The sequence below is a fragment of the Antennarius striatus genome, chromosome 13 (assembly GCF_040054535.1).
Source record: "Antennarius striatus isolate MH-2024 chromosome 13, ASM4005453v1, whole genome shotgun sequence".
NCBI classification, from domain to species: domain Eukaryota; kingdom Metazoa; phylum Chordata; class Actinopteri; order Lophiiformes; family Antennariidae; genus Antennarius; species Antennarius striatus.
In genome coordinates this window covers 14,922,501-14,946,467 of record NC_090788.1, presented here as the reverse complement: position 1 = coordinate 14,946,467, position 23,967 = coordinate 14,922,501, and the positions used below count along the sequence as shown (strand labels likewise).

The window sequence follows — 23,967 nt, the reverse complement described above, 5'->3', positions numbered from 1 at the left end:
AACGTTTTTTTTGTGGAGAGGGCTGGATGACGTGACTGAAAGTCAGGAAATGACTGGAGTTATAACTTAGGGCACAATCATGAACAAACAATGCCTTTCCTGTATTTCATGTTGTGCCGGTGCTGTATGCACTGCCCTGCAGCAGTTCACAGAGCTGCTGCAGGAGCAAAGCTGTCAGATAAGCTTCCAGTGACACACACCGATCAAAGTCTACAGGTATGACTGCTGCCTTCACACACTGGCCCAGATAAAGGCCTTCACCTACTGCTGCATCTCCAAGCTGGCAGTCTGCATGTCCTGTCTCACTCTGTGGTGGGGGAGGAGGAGGGAGGAGTGAGGAGGTGAGAGGGGGGAGGGAGCAGACGACGCAGCTGGGATCGACTGAGTCGTTGCGGGTTTCTCGCACAGAGAAGTTGTGTCAGCGGTAGTTCGGTCTGAACCGACAGCTTTGGAATGATCTGCTTTAATTCTAGGGTCCTGTTCTGTCCGTGAGCTGCGTGGTGACGTCACCATTTGCCATTCGCTTTGTGCGCTTCATCTGAGGACGAATGAGCGCGAGGCGCAAGCGTGTGTGAAGTCCATCATCATCATCATCATCATCATCATCATCATCATCATCATCATCATCATCATCATCATCATCATCGACCGTCATCATCAGCAGGAGCGCCAGAAGAAGACATTTGAAGGGATTCAGTTTTGTCTTTTTTTTGTGTGTGTTTTTTATTTTTATTTTTTATGAGTCGTTATGACTTCGGTTTGGAAAAGGCTACAGCGAGTTGGTAAAAAGGCCTCCAAGTTTCAGTTTGTCGCCTCCTACCAGGAACTATCACTGGAGTTTACGAAGAAATGGTGAGTTTGGAGACATCATGGTTAAAAGTTTGTCCCAGTCTGACATGTAAATAAGTTCTGGTCCTGGACCGTAAAGCTCCTCTGGGCCACCTGGCACCTCACCCCAACCCTAACCCACAAAATGCAAAGCACCTAATTATTTATTTGAATTCCTGTGTTGCTATGGTTACAAACTACTTGTAATTACAAATTTAATGTTAATCCTAATGAAATTAGCATAATATATTCCATGAACCGTCTCTGTATATGTTATGGTTTAAAAGTCTTAATTTGCATAAATAAAACCTGACATGAGACTCATATCAATTCAAGCAACTGGTGAGCAGATAGAATTAAAGCCCCGGATCTGCCGTTAACCTTTATGACCTTTATGAAATAATGATGATTATTGTTGATGGGTAAGTATTGATTGGGTTGTGTTTATTTGTAAACACCAAGCCCTGAAGAGCCTAAGCATTGACTTCTTACTGAACGCTACTTGAGGTGAGTTGGTATTTAGAGCAGCTTAAAAGTATTGATCAAATAGAAAAATCCATACAGATTATCAGTCTAAACACTCACAAGTGTTATAGCTTTTTGAAAATGTGAGACTTCTGGATTTGACAGCGGTTGTCCCTGTATAGGGGTTCTAATGACACTTGTGGCCTGTTTATTTTATTTTTTTTATAATAAACTAAATCATTACAAGGTTCATTACGTGGGTCATTCCACTTTCTTGAGAAGGACGATGGTGGCCCTCATACATATAGAGCTCTGCATGTGAAAGGCTCCTCCACAGTGACTGTGGGGCCAATACCTGACCCTGTTTATTCACAGCCACCTATCAAAGACGTGACCCATTCAGAACTCTAACTGAAATTAAGACAGAAATTAAATTTGGGTTTGTTAGCAACAGAATAGCTGTACATTAATTACTTGTACCCCATTGAAACTAGGCTAGGAAAGTTAAAGTATGTTTAATTTGTAGTTCCCCAATATATATTATTGAATTATTACATTAATGACTATGCATTCATTAAGTAAGTAACAAGTGCAATATTTATCTATGAATCACTGGAGTAGAGGTGCAAAGTAGCAGAAAATAATATATAAATCTATCTCAATTTGAACATAGATGCAGACTATGCAGACTTTAACACCAATATTTAATTAATATCACTAATTAAATCAGGAGATCACTTCTGTTCCATTATTTTGCAGACATACAGTGGTTTAATCAGGGTTTTCTATTCTTGAGCAATTGCCTAGTTTGCAGAATATTTGGGAGGTGGCCATGTGATTCAGCATGGGTCATCATTCAGCTATGTAAGACACAGCCAAGAAAAAAAACCCCAGTTATTTTAGGGTCTGTCTTTAAAAGAAAACATTCCTCAGTTCATTTTATTGTTATTGGAAATCCTCTTGAACTGATCAATTCTAATGTTTGACTTTTACAAAGATATCCTTGTGCACTCAGTTTGGTGCACACTGATCATTCTAATCTCTCAAGATTACATGAATGTATATGAACATACAAAGTAATTCTCTAATCAGCTTGTCAGCATCATGATAAGAAGGAGATTGTTTTTCTGACTGAAGACACTAATCAATAAAAGTTAAGAGATTAATCACTGGTAAAGTGCATGTGTTTTATGGACGCAGAAACATGAGCAGGCAAAGTGATTAAGAAAGAGCGACTACTCCCACATGCCGTGTGATGAAATCAGACTTTATAGACTTGACTAATCTGTTGTAGGCCAAGAAAGCACAGAGAGAAGAAGGGTAGAGGACAGGAGGAAGCCAAGAAAGGCTAGAGGTTTCAGTTATGATAATCTTTGCATGTATTTGAAAAGGAAATGAAGATATATTTTACTGTCTGAGATGACTCATCATTTAAAAGTTTCTTCTAATATTGTTTTCAGCTCTGTCAAAACACAAAAAGTCTGACCTTACACTATGTACTCAACTTCATACAACAGCCAGATACAAATATGTTCATATGCTACATGGTAGCATGGGTGAAATAACAAAATAGTCCATAAACCAGTCTGTTTTGGATAAATAAGGCAGACACACAAACGCAAACCAAAGGACCATAGATAAGAAGAGCCAGCAGTTTGTATGTGACAGAAGTTGGAAAATGATAAAGCGAGTATTGTAGAACAGGCATAATTAGGGATTCAGTAGCAGCGCTAGATCAACAGGAACACAATGTTTCATGTTACAAAAACCCGAGGGGGCATTTAGTTAGTGATGTCAGTAATTTTGTTATTGGATCATTTAATCAGTAAATTAATGTGACATGTGTAGTATTTTGTAAAACATATCTAACCTGTAGTCAGCTGTGGAATATCAACATTGTTTGTTGAATGGCAAAGTTACAACAACAAAGTACAGTAATGACACATGACAAAACTATATTACACCCCTAAAGATTGTTCTTATACTATATTACACCCCTAACGTTTGTTACTAAACTATATTACACATCTAGTGTTTGTTACTAAACTATATAACGGCCCTAATATTTGTTAAGAAATTGTTGCTATCCATATTCTACAGTTAGGGTTCTGTGGTTTGAAGGCCATGAAGTATTATTATGTACTAGTATATAATCTGGCCTTTATGTGTGAGTGTGTGTGTGTATTTGTGTGTGTTCACACATGGGGGATGAAGGTGGAGTTCTTCCTGTCAAGAGGCATGTCTCACAATCAGATCACATGACTTTGCTGCTTCCATTTTCACTTCCTGTTCTGCAGAGCACTGAAAATGAAATGCATTGGAAACACATGTGCAGTACATAAACCTAGACTCTATATGTTGTAGTCCAACTGTTGCTACATATCTACATGAATCCATGTCGCATCATGTCCTCACAGCTTTACAGTAACAGAAACACACATAGATTAATCACATGTGCTCACTGTCACACAAATCACACAAATACACACACAATGGTGCCTTGTCTTGACTGCATGGCAATCTTATTGGGCAGTCATGAGACTTTCTATAGCACGCTGTGTTGGCTCACATGTTTAATGAAGGAAGTTTGAACATGTTGTCCGTGAAGAGAAGTCATTTCCATGTGTGTCTGCAGGCAACCAGACAAGCTACGGGTGGTGTGGACCAGGAGGAACAGGAGAATGTGCTCCAAGGTGATGCTTCTGAAACACACCAGCCACACACACTCACCAACAATGACACACACAGTGTCATAATGTTAATTATTTGTGTGTGAGTGTGCGTGTGCGTGTGTGTGTGTGTGTGTGTGTGTGTGTGTGTGTGTGTGTGTGTGTGTGTGTGTGTGTGTGTGTGTGTGTGTGTGTAGCTCCATAGTTGGCAGCCTGGAATAAAGAACCCCTACAGGGGCATGGTGGTGTGGCCTGTCCCAGAGAACATCGACATCTCTGTGACGCTCTTCAAGGTACCAGAACAAGAACACACTGTTTACACAACTTAGTGAAATGGGTGATAAATGAGAGGAAAAAACTGAATTGCAAATCTTAGATGCTCCCCTACAGGGCAGGATAGGATCACGGGATGGTTTGATTTAAATCAACATTGTGTGATTTTCATTCTGAGGCCAAATAAAACCCCGTGGGAGATTTAGGTATGTGAGATGTACTTTCCACCACCATCATTCACAAATAACGAAAGGAATATCCTTCTTGAGGAATCTTGTTCATCCCTCCAATATTGATATTGAAGGTACAAGCAGGTATTCAGAACATGTGTATCACAGCTCTGTCTTTGAAGGTTAAGATACTGGTTTAACATATTAAAAATATAAATCATTCTAAAATACCAAGAGTATGCTTGAGACATTAAGAATCTGTTTTACAGCTGGGTAAAATCAAGCATTCAGTAAATGGAAACACTTGTTATGAAATGCATTGATACCACAGCAGACACATAAACGCATGCACAATGAAGATGTTCTCATCAGATTTCATGGTGTTTTCCTGTGTCTTCAGGAGGCCAATGCTACTGAATTTGAGGATAAAGAGTGGACTTTTGTCATTGAGGGTGTAAGTAGTTCTGGATCACTTTTAAAAGATAGTTGTTGTTTTTTTTTATTAGTAGATTAACCCAGCACAATTGTTTTCTCAATAAAATGTCTGGGCGTACAAATAAATCTTGCATTTTATTTGTAAGCCCATCTATATTTCTGCTCTGCTTTGTTTATATCCTAGCCATACTTACCAGTTGTTTCTCAATTATTCTTAACCAAGCAAAGTGAGTATCTGATATAAGTCTAGATTGGTGATTACGCTAAAGCATTAATAGTTTAGATTAGCTTCACCTCACCCAGCTTTAGTGTTAAAGCACTTTATATTTTAAATATTATAGTACATTATCTTGTAATAATGAACCATTATCATGGTCCAGTCTGGATCCTTTTTGTATCCCTGAATTATACTTTACTGCTGTACTTCTGGAAAATGTGATACTGTAATTGCAATTTTCATGTAATGGAGTATTTTTCTTAAATAACATATTTGTTCTGCTCAGGTTGGTGTGAACACTTCCTCCACTCATTCTAATTTGCTGTACATATCATGTTTATTTTTGCGGGTCCTGTAAAGGAGAACAAGGGCCATCGTAAGGTGCTGGCGTCTGCAGACATCAACCTGAAGCAGTTTGCCAGCCCGACGCCGACCCAGACGGATCTGACCTTGAAGCTGAAGCCGCTGTCCGTCAAGGTGGTGGAGGCATCGCTCAAGCTGTCGCTGTCGTGTGTCTTTGTTCGGGAGGGAAAAGCCACGTGAGGACGCTTTTAATTTTGTCACAATTTCATTTACAAGTTTGACTTTTTTTTTTTTAAAAAGTGTATCGGTCACACGCCTCACAGCGATGACATCATGATGCCTGTCTGGGACTAGTGTTTCCACATGATAGATTTCAATTATTTATAATCTTAGTTGTTGTCATGACAGCATAACTAGGTATGAGTAAAAATAAATAATCATATCCTGGTTTGCAGTGATGAAGACATGCAGAGTCTGGCCAGCCTGATGAGCTTCAAACCCACAGATATTGGCAACTTGGATGACTTCAATGAGAGCGATGAAGATGAAGACAAGAAGTCTGACACTGCCAGAGGTAGGCAGCTTCACACAAATACTCTGATCTGCACTCCGATATTTCTACATTTCTTCTTCCTTTACCTCTTTTTGGCTCTCTTATTTTGACTCCTGTCCTGCTTTTACTCTTTTCTTCTTCCTGTCTGCCACAGCAGTCCCTCCTCACACTCTAACTCGCCCAAATCGCCCTGCTCCTCCTCCACCCACCAAGCAAACCTCAACCGGAGTTCCAGCTTCAGGTAGCTTCATCCTGCTCTCTCTTATCTCCTCTTCTCCTATATCTTTTTGTTTCTCTTGCCACCAAGAGTAGGTTCTCTCTCTCTCTCTGGGAGGCTCAGTTTGTTCTACTCTGTTTCACACACATATGCAATTTTTTTTGTACATATTGCGTATTTGTACTCTCGGCATGAATCATGTTGATGACGATGATGCAATGTGACATGTAATGGTGAGTGTAGTCAGAGAGGTGTTACGGTACCAACATGAAAACAAGTTGTGCAGCAGCTTAAATCATCATCAGACTACCGGGTCACTGTTGTGTAATGTCTGTAGTGCTGCTGTGTGTTAGCCTCCTTTCTTCATCACCACAGTACAGTCATACAACAGCAAATTGAGCTTTTGAGTGGTAGATGGATGAAAAAGATGAGGCATATTGTAGTGGAGACCGTATTAAATAGGGCAAAATTCACAGGATGTGAAATGCTGCTCAAATAAGTAAGGACAGTAATGTGATTTCAATGAATCCTCATTGAGAGCAGCACAGTGTTGTGACATGGGATCCAAACACTAATGTCATTTTCAGCTTCATTCCATTTTCATTCTCATTTATAAGTCTGTTCTTCCTTCTTTTCCATTGTGTCTCTTTCTGCATAAACCTGCTTTCACTGAACCATCCATCCCTCCATCCCTCCATCCATCCATCCATCCATCCCGACTGGGGACATGTTACCACTCCTTCAGGTTCTACTATCCACTCCCGCCCCCCTCTCCCCAGCACTCTTCAGCCCTCGCCCCATCGCTGCCGACACCCCTTCACTACCATCCCTGTCCAGTCAGAGAGACAGACCTCCCATGGACCCTCCCCTCAGCCTTCACCCAGATCCAAGCATAGAAAACTAGCCAACACTCTCCAACCTGAAGCTCTTGATCCTCCAAGCTCCTCGCTCACAATCTTCTCAACTCTGCTGCCCTCTGATGGGTCTCCTGCTAATCCTCTATCCCTTAATTTCCCCAATATGCCTCTAAACACGCCTTCTTCCCAAACCGCATCCTCTATCATTCATCCCCCTCCTGCCAAATTCCCTGAAGCTTTGTCCATTTCACCTGCTGCTTCAAAGGAGACTTCTTTGACAGCAAACCCCACCTCTACCACCCAAGACAAACTTCCCCTCTCTGGATTGTCATCATCCAGGAATCTCATACCATCATCCTCCATGGTTTCCCAAACCTGTACCCTCTTTGTATCCACCACCATGACCAATAAGACTGCCTCCACCACCTCGCAACCTCTTCCAACTAACTTCTACTCTTCATTAAAGCCCACCCTGTCCTCTAAGGTTTCATCTTCTCATCCTCCTTTCACTCGGACCCTTTCTCAGCCTCCCTCTCTGCCCAGAATCTTCCAGCCAGGCTCAGGAAAAGGTATCAACATGGCAGACATGATGCATGAGTCCTTATGTGCAATGGCTTGTTGACCTCGTTTGCCACAGCTGCATGTCAATTTACGGTACATTTACAATCATTACACTTACACAAGTTGTTGAGAGAAAATTGGAAAAAGTTTTGGTTGTGTTGAAATGAGTGTGTCAGGCTTCCTGTTGACAGTAAAGCCGTATTTTTTATAAAATGAACGATTGTTGGACAAACACCAGGACAGCAGAGGCAAACAGGAGAGTTCCTCTTTCAAACTGAGGCAAACAATAAATATGGATCACTTCTGCATTTCAGCGCGGTTAGAGACACGTTATAAATTTAGCTCTGCTGTTGTCCTATCATGCTTGATTCCTCTTTGGTTCATCACTTCTCCTTCCACCCTGCTTTCCTCTCCTCTCTTCAGCTCCTGCCTCACAACAACAGCTCCCTCTAGAGGTTCACACCGCAAATGATCCTGCTGCCACGTCTGGTTTGTGGCCGTTTTGACAGTAGTTACAGTCTAGTGCTGATCCTTTGTTTCACATCTTTAAAATCTCTCTTCATCTCTCTCCATCCCTGTTTGTTTGTGATTTTCGTCATGGCCTGTCCTCTCCACTAGGTCACTCTCACATTTTCAGACCTCAGATTGTCAAGTCCATCGCCCGTCCCTCCTCTCCCTCTCCTTTTTCTGCTGATCTTCTGTCAACACATCCTCTCCCTAAATCTCATGCCTCTGTCTCAGAGTCAGGTAACTGAGGTCAAAAGTCTTGCAACTGTTGAAATTTTGTTCCCCTTTGCATTTCGGTCATGCTTTGTTTTCCATGCGTTTTTCCTTCTCTCCTTTCGTGAACATTTCACTGCCCATTCTCCCTAATCTTCATCGCTTTCTCTTTCCTGTCTTCTCTGCCTCCTCAGGTGTTCAGGGGTCATGGTCACCTGAGGCTGATATCACCCCTGTTCCTCTGCTGAGTAGCCCTGACCTCGATGCTCTCTGTGATCCTGAATCCCCGACCGTTACTGCCCCCCTTCCACACTCCTCGCCTTCTCGATTGACTTCTCTTTCCACCTCCCTTTTATTCCCCTCTCCTCATACTCAGCTTGCTGTCCCTCCTTCTGCTCCTCCTTTGCTGATCAGTTCCTGTCAGTCAGGTACACCAGTTAATGAATCCCCATGTTTATTTCAGACACTTCGTTCCTGATGAACCTTTCCTTTACCTCACTCTTCATGCAAAATTCAGCACCAGACTTTTGCTCTTTTTAGGCTCAGCGTTTCCCCTTCCTCAAGAAGACAAGAAAACAACTCTGGTCCAAGGTGAAGACGCTCTAAAAATGAACCAATCAGAGTCCAACAGACCAGTCAGACCAGTCACAGAAAACAACACTGAACCACAAAGGGTCAGGTGAGATCATGTGCTGATAACACAAGTTTTACATTTGAGATGTGTGGTTTGGAACCTCAGAGACATGTTTGGCCAGTCGCAGTTCGAAAGCATGGTAGAAACATCATCGATGACAAATTGTGCAAACAGGAAAATGGGTTCAGAGAAGATGACAATCTTCTGCAAACATGCTTGTTTGTGTGTAAAGAAATGGATCTAGGTTTTGAGATGTGTGTTAACATGAATGTATTCTACCTTTGATCCCGTTGCTGTGACCTCCTCACACGAATAATCATGTCCGTAGTTTCTTTCTGCTGTGGCTCCACCATTTCCCTTCTAATCACCTCCTGCACGTCCACTCTGAAGTATCGTTCATCTCGTGAGTCTGACCGCCAATATTTCTGTCCCCAGTCCTGCCCAATCACATTCAGAGCTGATAATAGCCCCGCCCCCTCCATGGCCTTTCTCCTGCTTGGAGAGCTCCATCCCTCAGCAGCCTTCCACTTCTGTCGTGGCGGCTTTTATCACCCCTAAACTACAAAATAATATGGGGGATAATGGTTTGAATAAACAAACCAATGATGTGCCGAACATTAATAGCACTGTAAAGACAGAAATGCCCCACCCCGATATTGATGACATCGTATTTGAGTCGTTTAACCAAAGACAAGAATCAGGGGGTTTGTTTCTGGAAGATGATGATTCTAGGATGGATACCATCAAAAGATGTCCTCCTGGGTGAGTATTTATATACGTATACAGTTACACAGCTTCAAACTATCAGGTTTAACATGTTAACAATGGTGCTGGTGGTCAAACTCAAACTCACATTCAAGATTAAGGAGTGCTGTTTATCTGTTCTGCAGTCGTGAACAGAAAACCAATGAAAAGGCCTCTGAAGAAGAGCTGACAGAGCAGACAGAAGGAGCAACAATGCAGAAGGAGGCGATGACAAACCCTGCCAAAGAGAAGCAAATGGAGAAAGATATGCCAAAGGATCAAGAGGGGGAAAGAAGAAGAGATGAAGAAGATAGAAAAGCAATGCTCCAATTGCAAGAGCAGGAAGAGAGGAGAAAACATGAAGAGGAGAAGAAGCGATTGTTAGAGGAGGAAAAGAGGAGGGTCTTAAAGGAGGTGGAGGAGGTTCAGAAGGAGAGGGAAAAGAGGAAACTTGAGGAGGAGAGATTCCTGAAGGAGAGGAGAGAAAAACAGGAGAAACTGAGGGAGAAAGAGGAGGAAAAAAAGAAGTGGGATGAGGAGGAAAGGAGGAAAAGAGAGGAACAAAAGCACCTCCTGGAGGTGAAGGAGGAAAAGGAGAAACTTAGGAGGGAAGGGGAAAGGAGGATTGAGAGAGAGAACTTCATGAGGAAACTGAAAGAGGAGGAGGAGAAAAGGATGGAGCAGCGGCAATTGCTTGAGGAGCAAAGAAGGAGGAGGGAGGAAGAGGAAAAGAGGCTTCTGGAAGAGGAAGAGAGGAGGAAGATGAAGGAGAAACATCTGAGGGAGGAACAAGAGAAGATGCAGCAGAAAACAAAAGCGGAGGAAGAAAGAACAAAGATGGAGGCAGAACAGAGAAAACAACAGGAGGAGGAGAGAAAGAAAAATGACATAGAGAAGGAAAAGAAGAAGGCGGAAGAGAGGAGAGAAGAGCAGAGGAAGACAAAAGAGGCAGAGGAGAGGAGAGTCAAAGAAGAAGATGAAAGAAAAAGGAGGGAAGAAAAAGACAAGGAGAGAGTACTGAAAGTGGAGAGCACAGGGGACATATTGAAGAAAAAGAGTGAGAATGAAAAGCTGTTAAAGGAGGAAAAAGAAAAAATGGAAATGAGAAAAAGCGCATATGAGGAAAGACATGAAGAGGATGTGATGAAGAAAGAGAAGCTCTTAAAAGAACAGGAGGAAAAGGAAGGGGAGAAAGTCAAAAGAGAGAGGCAAGAAGAGAAGACAGAGCTGGAGAGAGAAAGGAAGAAGAACGAGGGGGAACAGAAAAAGATGGAAGTAGAACAGGAGAACAGACATAGAGAGGAGAAAGAGAAAGCAGAATTGAAAGAGGAGGCAAAGAGGAGGAAGGAGGTTGAAGCAGCTCTGGAAGAGGCCAACAAGTCAGATGAGGACAAACAGAAAATGAAGACTCTGGTTTCATACAAACACGCTGACCTTCCTCCACCCAGCTTCACCCACTCTCCCTCAGCTGTGAAGGATGCCACACATACTCCTGTCCCAGAAGAGGGAGGTGTGGAGAAAGAAGGTGGAGAGCACGTCCCTCCTCTGAACAAAAAGAGAGAAAAGACCCTTCAGTCAGGGAACTCACCGAGCTCTGTCTCCACCAGTGAGCGGTGAGTCACAGAAATAAAACCAAAGTGTTTACTGGGGATTGTGTTTGTTTTTGTTGTCTACTTTTCAATCTGACAAATGAATCAATCAATGCGTCAGTTTCATCCTAATTGAGTTTTCTGTGTTATTGCACTGAAAATGTGTCAAACAGTAATTACCTTGTTTGATCTGATCAGGGTTTGATTTTCTGGGTGGAGTTTGCCTGTTCTGTGTGGGTTCTATCCGGGTTCTCCTCCTTCCTCCCATCTCCAAAAACATGTAGTTTGAGTGGATTGGCCACTCTAAATTGATCGTAGGTATGAGTCTGTGCACGAGTGGGTGTTTGTCTCTTTATGTGGCTCTGCGATAAACTGGCGACTCGTCCAGGGTGTACCCCACTTCTCGCCCGATTTGAACTGGGATAGTCTTCACCATAAACCGTGACCTGGATTTGGATAAATGGCTGAAGACGAGACAATTATGGATTATCTTGTCCTCAAGAAAATGAATGTATGAATGTTTGTTGTATGACTCCGTGTTTTTTGGGATCATCTACCTCTACTGTTTCTACTGTCCTTCTCTTCCTCATCTTTCCCTGTGTGTTCCTCATGATAGTCTGCCACCCTCATTTTGTTCTCTCCTCTATTTTCCCCTTATTTCCCCTTCCAGTCTTGGACATCCCTCTCTCTTAAAGGAAGGTTCATTATCAAACATTGTTGCCCCAAAAAACAAAATGTCGGCTCTGTGTTCTCCACCCAGCGACCGTTCAGACACCACTGATACATTTGAGGTCTTGAACGTAGCAACGGCCCCACAGAGGTCATCTGATACAGAGGTTCCTCTCTGGAATGTGCTTGAAGGGAGAAATAAAAAAGATATACCTGAAAAGACTTCTGCAAAACCTTTATTCAGAGGGTAAGAATGGATAAGGGTGTGTGTGGAAGTCTGCTTCTCACCTTTATCTTCTATTTCACCATCTTTTTCTGCTTCTCTGACAGTCTGACAGTCTGTTTTTGTGTGGCCTTAAGTAGCAAGTATAAAATTCTAATGTCTGTATCTTTCATGTTTTACCCTTGCATCCAGCTCGTACAGAGAAGATGCTGCTGAGATGGACACCCCTGTTAGGCAGGAGCACCGACCAATCACATCAAATACCTCTGAAGCACATCACAACATCTCGTTTCCTGCTCAACCCGGCACTCCAACAGCAAAAGAGGAGCCCAAAGAACCGAAGGGACCCAGCGCTGATCCAGAAACCCCAGTCAAAATTTCTCACAAGCTGACTAGTGAGCATGTGACTTTAGGGCTTGAGTCGCCTCGGCCCTCAAAACCAGAACCAGGACAGCGGTTGGAACAAGTTCTGCAACCATCAGGAAAACCTCAATCAGGGGGAGCAGATGAGGAGAAGTCAGCCAACATCGAGGTTGGTGGTCAGGAGGTTTTCGTCAACAATAAGGAGCCAGTGTGGAAGGCAGAAAAACAGCTCTGGGCGACTCTGGAGGAGACCACAGTGGAAGAAGGGAAGGAAAGTAGTGACGGCACTGAAGAAGAGAATAAGATGCAGGAGGAGGGTGATGTAATGGGGGGGTGAGTCAGAGATGTTCTTGCACAGTGTGCTGTGACATGTCTGTTTTTTGTATCAAACGCTACTCGCAGACACACACTCAGTTACACCTGTGTGCTGCATGTCCTGGCTTTTCATTTGTGGTGCTGCAGCTGAAGTAGATGGACATAACCTCATCTGTTGCTGCTCTCTTCATCTCAGCCCCAGCTTATGCTCTAAGAATGAGTGTTTGACCTTTCCAACTTTGACAAGAGCTGTTGCAATCTGTAAAAAGCATGCTTGTGTGCGAATGGCTATGTGTGGTGGGAGTATGTGTTGCAGAGCAGGGGGTGGAAGTTGAGGTGGAGCCATTTGCAAGTTTCACGCCAGCAGTAGTTGAAGTTTAGGGGTTTAGGTTTAGGGTCTCTGTGCTTTCCTGTGGCTAAAGCTATTTGTTATGTTGTGAGGGATCATGAAATAGTTGTGTGTTGTTCAGACTGAAAGGGAGCCAGACAATAAAACATGATGACATATCCTGCTGAACGTAAAAAAAACATGAAACAAGACATTATTACTCAACATGTTAAGTGACGAATAACATGATTGAGTTAACAGTAGTAACTTTATCCACTTAATACAATAATGGCCATGTGGTCATTATTGCAGCAGATGAAAAGGTTTTTAAATTACAGGCCTTATTTAGAGATGAGTGGGAAAAGTAGTAGAAATAGAGCAGATAGAAAGGAAGGAGAGAGGGAGGAAGGGGAGTTAGAGGGTGGAGAGGGAGAAGGAGAGAAACAGAAAGAGGTTGGAAACGATGACGGAATAGATGGAGAGGAAAAGATGAAGAGAGAAAATGAGAAGTTTATGCCATAAATAACTTTGTGGAGCTGTGGAAACCCTCAGTTTTTGTTTGAAGCACTGGAGATAAAAATGTGTATATAAGCACTATTTAACCAAGTTTACAGCATTCTGTTGGTCCCAGTGGTCAACCCGCCATGATGTGGGTTATTTGATCATAACCCATGCAGGGAGCTGCTGCACAGTGTTTCATAGAGGCTTTGTCTTGTGCATCTTCCTCTGATGATGATCTGGCTTCTCACCTGCATGACTCCAGACACTGTTACCACCTGGTCTAATGTCAGAGGTGATGTCACAACCAGTGGGTCTTTTCTAAGATGAGCACAAGTTAGGAAAGGAAGTGAAGGGTGGTCCCAGTGCAGCCAGCAGGAGTGATGTTTTCTGTGTGCTTTGGATAAGTACCAAAACAAGGCCTGAGAGGGATGTGCTGAGTGGAGCATGCTGTCTGGCTTTCTGTTCAGAGCCTGCAGAGAACACTTTAAGGTGAGCCCCGTCTCAGAGTGTTCCTGACCCTCGTATCTGTCCCTTTAGTGCTGAGACACTGACTTCCACCCTGGAGACTATTGGATCCACTGATGCAGCTCATCCACACCATTCCGCAGACCAACCATACCCTTCCATGAGTACGGAAGACCAGCTGGGTTTACCTGGAGGACATGGAGAGGTGTTATCCACCTCTGAGACAGTTGATCTGTCTATCACTGTGGATATTTCACCGCCCACAGGCTTCTGTGACACAAATGACAATCAGAACGACAGAGAAAGACCTGAAGCACCTCAGAAACCAGAGGGCTTGTCCTATCATGGGCTGAGTCTGGTGGAGAGTCTGAGACAGGCAGCCAGGGAGCAGGAGAAGGAGAAGGAGCTGGAGAGAGAGAGAGGGGAGAAAGAAATGATAGAAAACAGGAAACGAGAGGAAAGAGAGAGGGTACACAGGGAGGAGGCGGAAAGGACAAAAAGGACAGAAAAAGAAAAGGAGATGAGACTGATGTTAAAAATGAAACAAGAAGAAATTGAGAGGAAAGAAAGAGAAAGGGTGATGAAGGCAAATGAGGAAGAGAGAAGGAGATTAGAAAAAGAGAGAAAAGAGAGGGAGAGGAAGGAGAGAGAAAGGGCTGACAGGGAAAAAGAACAGCATAGACTGGTGTTAGAGAAGGAAAAAGAAGAGATGGAGAGGAAAAAGAGAGAAAATATGGAGAAACAAAGGGAGGAAGAAAGACGGAGGTTAGAAAAGGAGAGAGAAGAGATGGAGAGACAGAGGATGGCGAGGGAAAAGGAGGAAGAACAAAAGAGGTTAGAAAAGGAGAGAGAAGAGATGGAGAGGAAGGAGAGAGAGAGGATGAGGAGGGAAAAGGAGGAAGAGAGACTGAGGTTGGAAAAGTTGAGAGACGAGATGGAGAGAAAAGAGAGAGAAAGGGTAGAGAGGCAAAATGAGGAAGAGAGACAGAGGTTAGAAAAGGAGAGAGAAGAGATGGAGAGGAAGGAGAGAGAGAAAATAGCGAGGAAAAAGGAGGAAGAGAGACTGAGGTTGGAAAAGGAGAGAGAAGAGATGGAGAGGGAGGAGAGAGAGAGGATGGCGAGGGAAAAGGAGGGAGAGAGACTGAGGTTGGAAAAGGAGAGAGAAGAGAGTGAGAGGGAGGAGAGAGAGAGGATGGCGAGGGAAAAGGAGGAAGAGAGACTGAGGTTGGAAAAGGAGAGAGAAGAGATGGAGAGGGAGGAGAGAGAGAGGATGGCGAGAGAAAATGAGGAAGAGAGACTGAGGTTAGAAAAGGAAAGAGAAGAGATGGAGAGGAAGGAGAGAGAAAGGGTGGAAAGGGAAAAGGAGGAAGAGAGACTGAGGTTGGAAAAGTTGAGAGACGAGATGGAGAGAAAAGAGAGAGAAAGGGTGGAGAAAGAAAGGGAGGAAGAGAGAAGGAGGTTGGAAAAGGAGACAAAAGAGAAGGAGAGGGAGGGGAAAGCAAGGGAAAAGGAAGAAGAGAGTCAGAGGTTGGAACAGGAGAGAGAAGAGATGGAGAGGAAGGACAGAGAAAGGGTGGAGAAGGAAAAGGCCAGAACACAGAACTCTCAAAGCAAATGGGTAGATGAAGAGACAGAAAATGAGCAGAGAAATATAAAAAAGAACCTTAGAAAAGGGGTGGATGACTTTGTGAGCCCAGGGGAGGAGGAAGTGGTGAAACAACAAAATGAAGATATGATTTCTGCAAAGTGTCTGCAGAACAACCAGCAAGTGATGGCTAATCGATCCAACGACTGGCCTCCTTTGAAGGAGGCAGAACTGGAGGATGTTGCATTTGATGTGAAGCTACAGGGGAGTAAAGAGGAGTCAGGCAGGGAGTCTGCTCCCAAATCAAATCTGGGTGATTCAAACGCTGACCATAAAACAATTTTGGCCAGATTTGCTGATTTCACCCCTTCAGCCAGACCAACAGATGAGTCTGACTCCAGATCAGTCTCTGTAATTATGGTTAAGAAAGACCTGGAGGAGGAGATGGAGAAGGAGGAGTGTGAGAGAAGACAGGAAGATCTTGGCTCCATCTGGCTGGATGAGCTTTACGTGGAAGGTGAATCAGGGTGAGTAAGTGGGTAGTGAGAGTAAGAAATAGCAACAGGGAGAGAGAAAGGTGAGTAACCAGAAAGGATAGAGATCTATGCCAGTGCTCTGTTAGTGTTTGGAACCAAAGCATGACCGACTGGCTTTACCGAATGATTAAGAACCGTTCCTCCCCGTCATTCATGGTTCTGGCCTGTTCTAGCAGTTTCCTCTGTGGTAACAGCACTATGTTTTTTCATGAGGTCATTATGTCACCATACAAATATGGTGACATAATCTTGGTCATGACTCAAAACAGAGGTTTGAGTCACTGAGGATGGATTGAGAGTTGTTGGGGGCTCATTGTGGTTGTTACTCATTTGTCCATAAGCATTTTTTGGCTGAATTCCATAACAAATACGTAATTATCTTGGATTTTGGAAGTAAATATGCCTCATAAATAGCAAGTAGCCATGAAAGTATCAATTGATTTGTGATAGATTTGATGATAGAGTTCAGTGGTTGTGACTCACATGTTGTGAAGTGAAGATGAAGCCATGGCTGCATGAGATGAATGGTGATACTAAAGAAAAGAGCATGACGCTGTGGTTCAATCTGTTGAAGGGCATTTTAGTATTTAGGTTTTTCCTCTGAAATTTCCTTTTCTATCTTCAGCCCAAGCCATCTGTCCTTCGCCATTACCCAGAAGCCTTCCTTACCCGCTTACGATGGGCAGACACTTTACCAGGGCTCAGCTGATAGTCAGCAAATTAAACCCACCAAAGACCAACAGCTCCAAGAGGAGGAGATGCTGTTACTGGCTAAAATTCACCATATGACGAGTGACACATCTCCTGTCTCTGGACCTCGCAGAATGAAGCTCCTCATCCCAGATTCTAACAAAACAGAACTTGTTGATGACAGTCAGGATGTGACTGTTACCTGCTTCAATACCCTTCAGGAAATGGCACTAACCGTGGCTGAAGAGCCAAATCAGAATGAAAAGGATGCGTAAGTCGTTCAGGTCTTTCAACCTGTGCTGCTTTGTGTACTTACAGCACAGGCACCGCTATTTTGAGATTAATGGTAACGTTAGCATGCTAATGTGCTAAATGGCAAAGCGTACAGTATATATGTGAGGCAAGTGGTTAAAATATTTTTCCACATTTGAATGATATGACAGTATATGCAGGGCAAATGATGAGTGTTCTAACCCTCAGCGAGGTTGTCAGTGGAAGGGGAAGCAGGCACACTAGAAGTCACCGCCTCACCCCCCTACCTTCCTTACCCTGCATGTCCCTGCACTGCCACCAGGTATGAAAGGTCCGACTGACATGAGGAACTTATATCTGTAGAGAAGTTTGTATAATGAGGTGCCTTGCTCAAGGGCACCTCTGCGGTGCTCAGGAGGTGAACTGATACCTCTGCTCTGCCACTTCACTCCAAGGTGGAGCCTGTCCCAGCTTGTCTTAGGGTTTGAGGCGGGGAAACTCCGGGCGCGACGCCAGTTCACGGTGGAGCTACACAAAGACACACAAACACGGACACACTCACTCCCACAGACAATTTTGGGACCGGCTAATCAAACCAGTTGTGTTGTCAACAGTTTGAATCCCTGTTCTAGTCTGTGTACCATGTATACTAAACGGATTCTCTTGTCAGCGCCATTGACCAATGCAGGCTGTTCCGTTGCTCCTGCTGTGTTTGTAACATTGAACTTGTATTGGTAATGCCTGCAATCTGTCTGCTTGCACGTCTCGTTACATCTATGATTCACTGGTGGCTGATAACAGAATGATTGGGAGATATCTTTCATTCTACAAGTTAAAGCTTGTCTTACTTTTTTAATTCTTCATGTCCCCCACTTTTTTAGGCTAAAAGCCCAACCAGCTGACGTCCCCGATAGCGCAAAGAGGGAACCACCATTACATCCAGACGACACAACTAGCACACACACTAGTGATAGACACATCAACTCACACACCACTCCACCACACCAGTATGAGATGAAGACATCTTGGCTGCCTACATTACAAGAGGAGGAGTCCTCTGACCTCAAGTCATCTGGTTCAGTTCCAATGGTCAGAGAGGAGGCTGATGGGAAGGACGATGCAGCTGAGGTAAATGTATATAATTTAACGTGCAGTCCGGTTTGAAGTTCCTTTTCTTGATCCCTCCATCCTCCTCTTCCAGGACCTGGTGAACTCCAGCCAGTCACTGCTTCAGTGGTGTCAGGACATCACCAACAAGTACCAGGGCATCAAAGTCACCAACTTCAGCACATCTTGGAGAAACGGCCTGGCCTTCTGCGCCATCCTGCACCACTTCCATCCAGAAAAAATGTACGCATGTAGACAACGTGACCTGGTGCTCAGATTAAAGTCTCTTTCCAGTTTGTTTGCTTATTTCCTGCTTGATTTTGTTTTTTGCATTAGGCTTTTAAAATCATTAAGTCTTTCTGCAATATGGTCATGCTTCATATTCTGTCAGCGTAGCGTGAAACAAATCAAGATGTGATTGGTTGATGACTTACTTTTTACAGTTTATATAATAGGGGTTGTTGGGTTTGTGTTCTCTGAAATTGTTATAGTATCTCATTTTACGGACCAAATGGTAATGAATGAAGTTATCATCAAATTATAACACATGTTCTGATTATATTCTTATTTTCTTTTGTGCTCTCAGAGATTTTGACCAGTTGGACTCTCATGACATCAAAATCAACAACAAGAAGGTAAGGAAGAGATTTGTACGTCTGTTTCAGAAAAATGTCCTTCAATTATCCTTATTAGTCACTCAGTTTTGTGGACTTTTATTATTCAGCATTATTATTTAGCATTATTGCTTTAAGAGTGCTGGATAACTTCTCACTGATTTCTTCTGTATTCAAAGCATGTGGCATTATGTAGTGATATACTGAACCTAGTTCATAAAGTTAAATTTTTTTAACCACATAATAAAACATAAATCAATAATGGATAGTGTCTGGGTGTCCTTAACTCAAATGTTTACTTTTATGTTATCTTATGTGCTCATAATGTAATTTCTACCAACCAGGAGTCTCTCAGTCTGTCGTGGGATTATGGGATTTGTTTTGCTGATGAAATATGTCTCTCTGACTCAGAGAAATAGACGAGACCATGTTTTAATCAATTTTAGTCATTTTAGTGATTTCAATCATGTTTGTGGATTTCCCCTTGTGAATTATTCCTGATAGAACAACAGGTGAACAAATGAAACACTCCATTATTTGATGTAAATTCTCTGGCTCTCAGTTTATTCTCATTCATTTTCTGAAACAACCTTCTTCTGACACACAGTTTGTTCACTGATGATATCCTTTTTTTCTGATGACATCAGGCGTTTGACGGTTTCGAGGCGCTGGGCATCTCTCGTCTGCTCGAGCCGTCCGACATGGTTATCCTCTCCGTTCCTGATAGGCTCATAGTCATGACCTACCTCAGCCAGATCCGCTCCCACTTCACCAACCAGCAGCTGAGTGTCCTTCAAATAGAGCACAACAGCAGCCAGTCCAGCTATGGCCTTCCCCCCTCTGGACCCGGTCCATCCAGTGCCGACGCCGCTGCTTTCTGCATGGCCAGGCTAAATGAAGGAGTCAACCTGGAGGAAGGAGGAAGCAGTACGTTGGTCGTGCCTCCGCCCAGGACCAAACGGCCGATTAAAGGTCTCACACATGCACATTCTGTTGATTTCAGCTATTTCAATCCTGTAATAAATCTGTTGTGAAGGATCATTTAAGCCACTTCTACCTACAGTCAGTTTCATTTCAGATTTATTATTCAGCGATGCTCAACTGTTTTACAAAGGATGGAAATATAAATAAAAATAGAGCACAAATAGTCAAGCTGGGAAAACAGACAAGAGGGAAGGGGGAAGTTTTTGTGTCTCCAGGCAGCTCAGGAATGTCAAGTAGAACAGTTTGACTTACAGTTATAGCGACAAGCAGCACGGATAAACAAATCATTAAATCAAGTTTACAACGGGTCAATAAATTATAGTGTTCCAAGGTTCCTACAGTAAATCGTTATACAATAAATCGTTCTGAATTTAATGGTCGGGGGGCATAGGTCTGGATCTGGATTAGTTTTTAAAGGATTTTTTGCAGGACAGGGTAATTAAAACATGGACCTTCGGTACATAAAAAATAAGCTGATGACATCCCCAGAAGGTCTACCACTGATGTGGATCCAAGTGATAAGTGATCCACTTCTAAACATGTAGATTTTAAAATATAGTCCTGGGAGAAAACAACTTATAATGCAGCAGACGTGGAACTAATTGAAGGAAAACTAATTTCTAGCTTTAATTATTCTGATAAAATGTGGTGCCAAAGTGGGCGGAGCTTTAGCGGTTTCAGAGAAAAGGAGAAAACCTCCATCAGTGAAATATTGTTTTTCTAGAATAACTAGAATCAAATTATTTAAGGGCCAAGTTTTCATAGTCATATTGTGAAGGAGAGATTATAATGGGATTGTTGCTTTTAGGTGAAATAACATGACAAAACAGACCTGCTATGGCAATTTGCTTTTATATTATGTCAATAATTGTTAATATTGACATAATATTAACAATTAATATTATGTTAATAATGTTAATTGTTAACTATTCTAAAACAATTAATAATATTAATTGTTTTAGAATAGTTTTAAGTCCATTGAATAACATTTGCTCCCATCTGTTTCTAGTGGATGAGTCAGTTACCCCCGTCCCACCACCGAGGTCAAACAACAAAGCAGTCAAATCGGAGTCTCAGGTAGAAAATTATATTTGCTGTAACTTTATTGTACGTGTCTGCCACGTGGTATTTGCTTCATTCTAAAGTGTTTTTCTTGTCCAGGATGAAGACAGCGTGATGAGCCCCACGGCTGAGAGCTCTGGTGACACTGGTGCGCACCCGACAGTTGAGCATGAATATTAGGCTTCCAAACTTTTAATTAACCTCACATCTTCATCTCTATCTCTTCTCTGTCATTACGCTTTGTTTTGACCCATGTTGTGCAGAGTTGCAGAGCACATCTGATACCCAGCCTCCCAAACAAGAGGAAGAAACATTGGTCAGTTGTGTCTAATTGTTTCCTGTTTTGTCTTCTTTGCTTTGACCATCAGTTTCAAATTAAATCCACTGAATCATAAACACGATGAGGATGATGAAGAACATCTAGTATTTTGAACCTTCTGAAATCCCCTGGCCTAATCTTCTGACCCTCTTTTTTGATTTCTTTTCTTATTCCCTGACTTCCTCCTTCCTCTGGTCTCCTTTATCCACTTCCTTCTTTCGGCTCCTGTCTGCCATTGTCTCGTCTATGTTCATGGGTGATTGTGTGTTCTTCTGTGTGTTTGTGGGACTGGTGTTTGTGGTCAGTGTCTGCAGGACACCAGCCAGTATGTCCTGAGTGAGCTGGCAGCATTAGAGACAGAACAGAAGCACATTGACAGCAGAGCTGCAGTGGTGGAGCGGCGACTACGAAGTCTTATGGAAACAGGTAGACAGGCGCATGTCGCACCACACCACAATGTTGTGTGTCCTAAAAAGAAGTAAATGTTGCTGAAAACATTTTGAAATAAGTTAAAACAGTTTTAGTGAAGGTGTTCTGTCCAGTTGTGTTGTAATCCTCCTCTTATTATTTATTATTGCAGGAAGCGACCGTGATGAAGAGGAGAGACTCATTCAGGAGTGGTTCACTCTGGTGAACAAGAAGAACGCTCTGATACGCAGGCAGGACAATCTAGAGCTGCTGTAAGACCCACATGCAGTAGACAGACAACCACAAAGAGTGGAACACGCAGGAAGATTAACTTGTCTGACATTTATCTGTAGCCAAGAGGAGCAGGATCTGGAGAGGAGATTCGAGCTCCTGAACAGAGAGCTGCGGGTCATGCTGGCGATCGAAGGTAAGTAATTGACATCCAGTGGCAAAACTACAACTAAACATTGTACACGTTATATCAGTTATGAGGCTGGTCAAAGTAGAGCCAATGCTATATACTTCAAATTGATTTTAATGATGAAAATGCGTCATATTCAAGGAGAACATAGTCAAATGTTTATAGGTGTGTTGTTGTTCTTTCCCTCTCGCCTGCAAGTTCGCTGGAATAGAGTCATGCAACCCCCGTGACCCCTGATAGCGGGGAGCAGCTAGGAATATTTATTATTATTATTATTATTATTATTTTTATTATTATTATTGTTATTATTATTATTATTATTATTATTATTATTATTATTATTATTATTATTATTATTATTATTATTATTATTATTATTATTATTATTATTACTAATGTGTGATGAAAAAGATATAAGACAATTACCTGATGGTATGAATTTGTGATATGAATTAGCAAGAAATCCAAAAATTTAACATTAAATTAAAGTCCGTAAATGTTTACATAGAAAAGTTACATTCAATGCATTCAAAACAAATTGAGATGAGTAAAAGACAATAAAACTGTAACCAGTGAGACAAACAAGCAAATAGAATGATAAAACAAATGTCCAAATGTCACCCATTAATTACAAAAAAATTCAGTGCAATTATTTACATTCTACCACTCTACAAACGATTAGCTGTCTTTTTCCCCAAACAGTAGAAAGACTAGCTTAGAGCCTGTAGCTCCATCATATGAACCTTTAGGGATCTGCTGTGTCCTGCAGACTGGCAGAAGTCCTCCTCCCAGCAGCAGAGGGAGCAGCTGCTCCTCCAGGAACTGGTATCTCTGGTCAACCAGCGGGACGAGATCATCAGGGACATCGACGCCAAGGAGAGAGGGTGAGCATGTGTGGGCGCACAGGTGAAACAATCGCTGGGAGATGTTCAATTTGTTCTTAAAAAGAGAAAGGCTTGAATAGACTTATTATATTCTGTTCAACTCATTATGTAGTTTAAAAGGAAACGCTCAGGTTCACGTGTAAAGATGATCTGAAATAATAGTTGGTTCAGTGGTAAAGTGCTTGTTTCTTATTTACAGGTAATAATCAATCATACAAGTCTATGAATAGAATTAATATCATTTGTGCTACTGTATATTATAATGTGTTCACAGGGCTCTGGAGGAAGATGAGCGTCTGGAGCGTGGTTTGGAGATGAGGAGGCGGAAATACAGCAACAAAGACAAATGTGTCCTACAGTGAAAAGAGAGGAGCGACACTAACATCTTTTACTACTGACCCTCTCAAGTCCTCAAAGATGTTTTTCATCTTGTTGTATTTGCACATATAAAGAATGGGACTTTTTTTTTCATATTTCCATGCTTTTATTTTCCTGTTCTGTTCAGAAGAAAACTGATGGGCAGCAAAATGTTTCTTCTTTGACATGCCTGCTTGATAATTAGAATCTTTTAAGTTTGTCTTAAATTAATAGTATTATTTTCACGATGTTCATATACTTTTATTTATTTAAATTATATATATGGTAGTGTGTGTGTTTGCGTGTTTTGATCACAGGTTTTTTGTGTGACCAGATTTTTCCTGCCACATGGACAGCTTGACAGAATTTGTGAAAGCAGAAATGTGGATGGTAACTGTAATGAAAAGGTTACAGCTGCTCATCGTCTGCACACATCAAGGGCTTTGTTCATTTTTTGGTGGTGTTTGTCTTTTGTTTCCAGACACTCCCAACATGATAGTGAAAAATATTGAGTTGTACCATGCCAATATTTATAAAATTAACAAGATAAGTCATGAGCTGGACTCAAATCACCAAAGTTCAAAACACACGGTACATAATTTCGATTGCAGGATAATCAGCTTTGTCATACTTTGATTAAATCCTGAAG

General features: G+C 42.3%; 1 protein-coding gene across 17 annotated transcripts in view; it reads left to right on the top strand.

The window, feature by feature from the left end:
• Nucleotides 1-106: 106 nt before the first annotated feature.
• Nucleotides 107-23,967, top strand: part of LOC137605794 (EH domain-binding protein 1-like protein 1) — a 24,275-nt gene continuing 414 nt past the window's right edge. Inside the window, exons 1-31 of one of the 17 annotated variants that reach the window (XM_068330535.1) lie at nt 107-216; nt 474-852; nt 3,929-3,986; nt 4,160-4,255; nt 4,806-4,859; nt 5,418-5,596; nt 5,816-5,934; nt 6,068-6,154; nt 6,876-7,556; nt 7,972-8,037; nt 8,167-8,295; nt 8,463-8,696; nt 8,809-8,947; nt 9,338-9,664; nt 9,793-11,259; nt 11,906-12,151; nt 12,320-12,823; nt 14,172-16,211; nt 16,846-17,181; nt 18,044-18,290; nt 18,364-18,512; nt 18,856-18,904; nt 19,531-19,855; nt 20,877-20,944; nt 21,029-21,077; nt 21,193-21,245; nt 21,554-21,674; nt 21,829-21,928; nt 22,010-22,083; nt 22,847-22,961; nt 23,236-23,967. The exon at nt 23,236-23,967 is cut by the window's right edge and continues 414 nt beyond it. In XM_068330535.1, coding sequence (XP_068186636.1) covers nt 749-852; nt 3,929-3,986; nt 4,160-4,255; nt 4,806-4,859; nt 5,418-5,596; nt 5,816-5,934; nt 6,068-6,154; nt 6,876-7,556; nt 7,972-8,037; nt 8,167-8,295; nt 8,463-8,696; nt 8,809-8,947; nt 9,338-9,664; nt 9,793-11,259; nt 11,906-12,151; nt 12,320-12,823; nt 14,172-16,211; nt 16,846-17,181; nt 18,044-18,290; nt 18,364-18,512; nt 18,856-18,904; nt 19,531-19,855; nt 20,877-20,944; nt 21,029-21,077; nt 21,193-21,245; nt 21,554-21,674; nt 21,829-21,928; nt 22,010-22,083; nt 22,847-22,961; nt 23,236-23,323 — 8,304 coding nt within the window. In that variant the 5' untranslated portion in view covers nt 107-216; nt 474-748 and the 3' untranslated portion in view covers nt 23,324-23,967. Of the gene's footprint in view, nt 217-362; nt 853-3,928; nt 3,987-4,159; nt 4,256-4,805; nt 4,860-5,417; nt 5,597-5,815; nt 5,935-6,067; nt 6,155-6,875; nt 7,642-7,971; nt 8,038-8,166; nt 8,296-8,462; nt 8,697-8,808; nt 8,948-9,337; nt 9,665-9,792; nt 11,260-11,905; nt 12,152-12,319; nt 12,824-14,171; nt 16,212-16,845; nt 17,182-17,390; nt 17,485-17,617; nt 18,291-18,363; nt 18,513-18,855; nt 18,905-19,530; nt 19,856-20,876; nt 20,945-21,028; nt 21,078-21,192; nt 21,246-21,553; nt 21,675-21,828; nt 21,929-22,009; nt 22,084-22,846; nt 22,962-23,235 lie in introns of those variants that run through there. The other 16 variants (XM_068330536.1, XM_068330539.1, XM_068330540.1 and 13 more) reach the window with 16 other exon arrangements.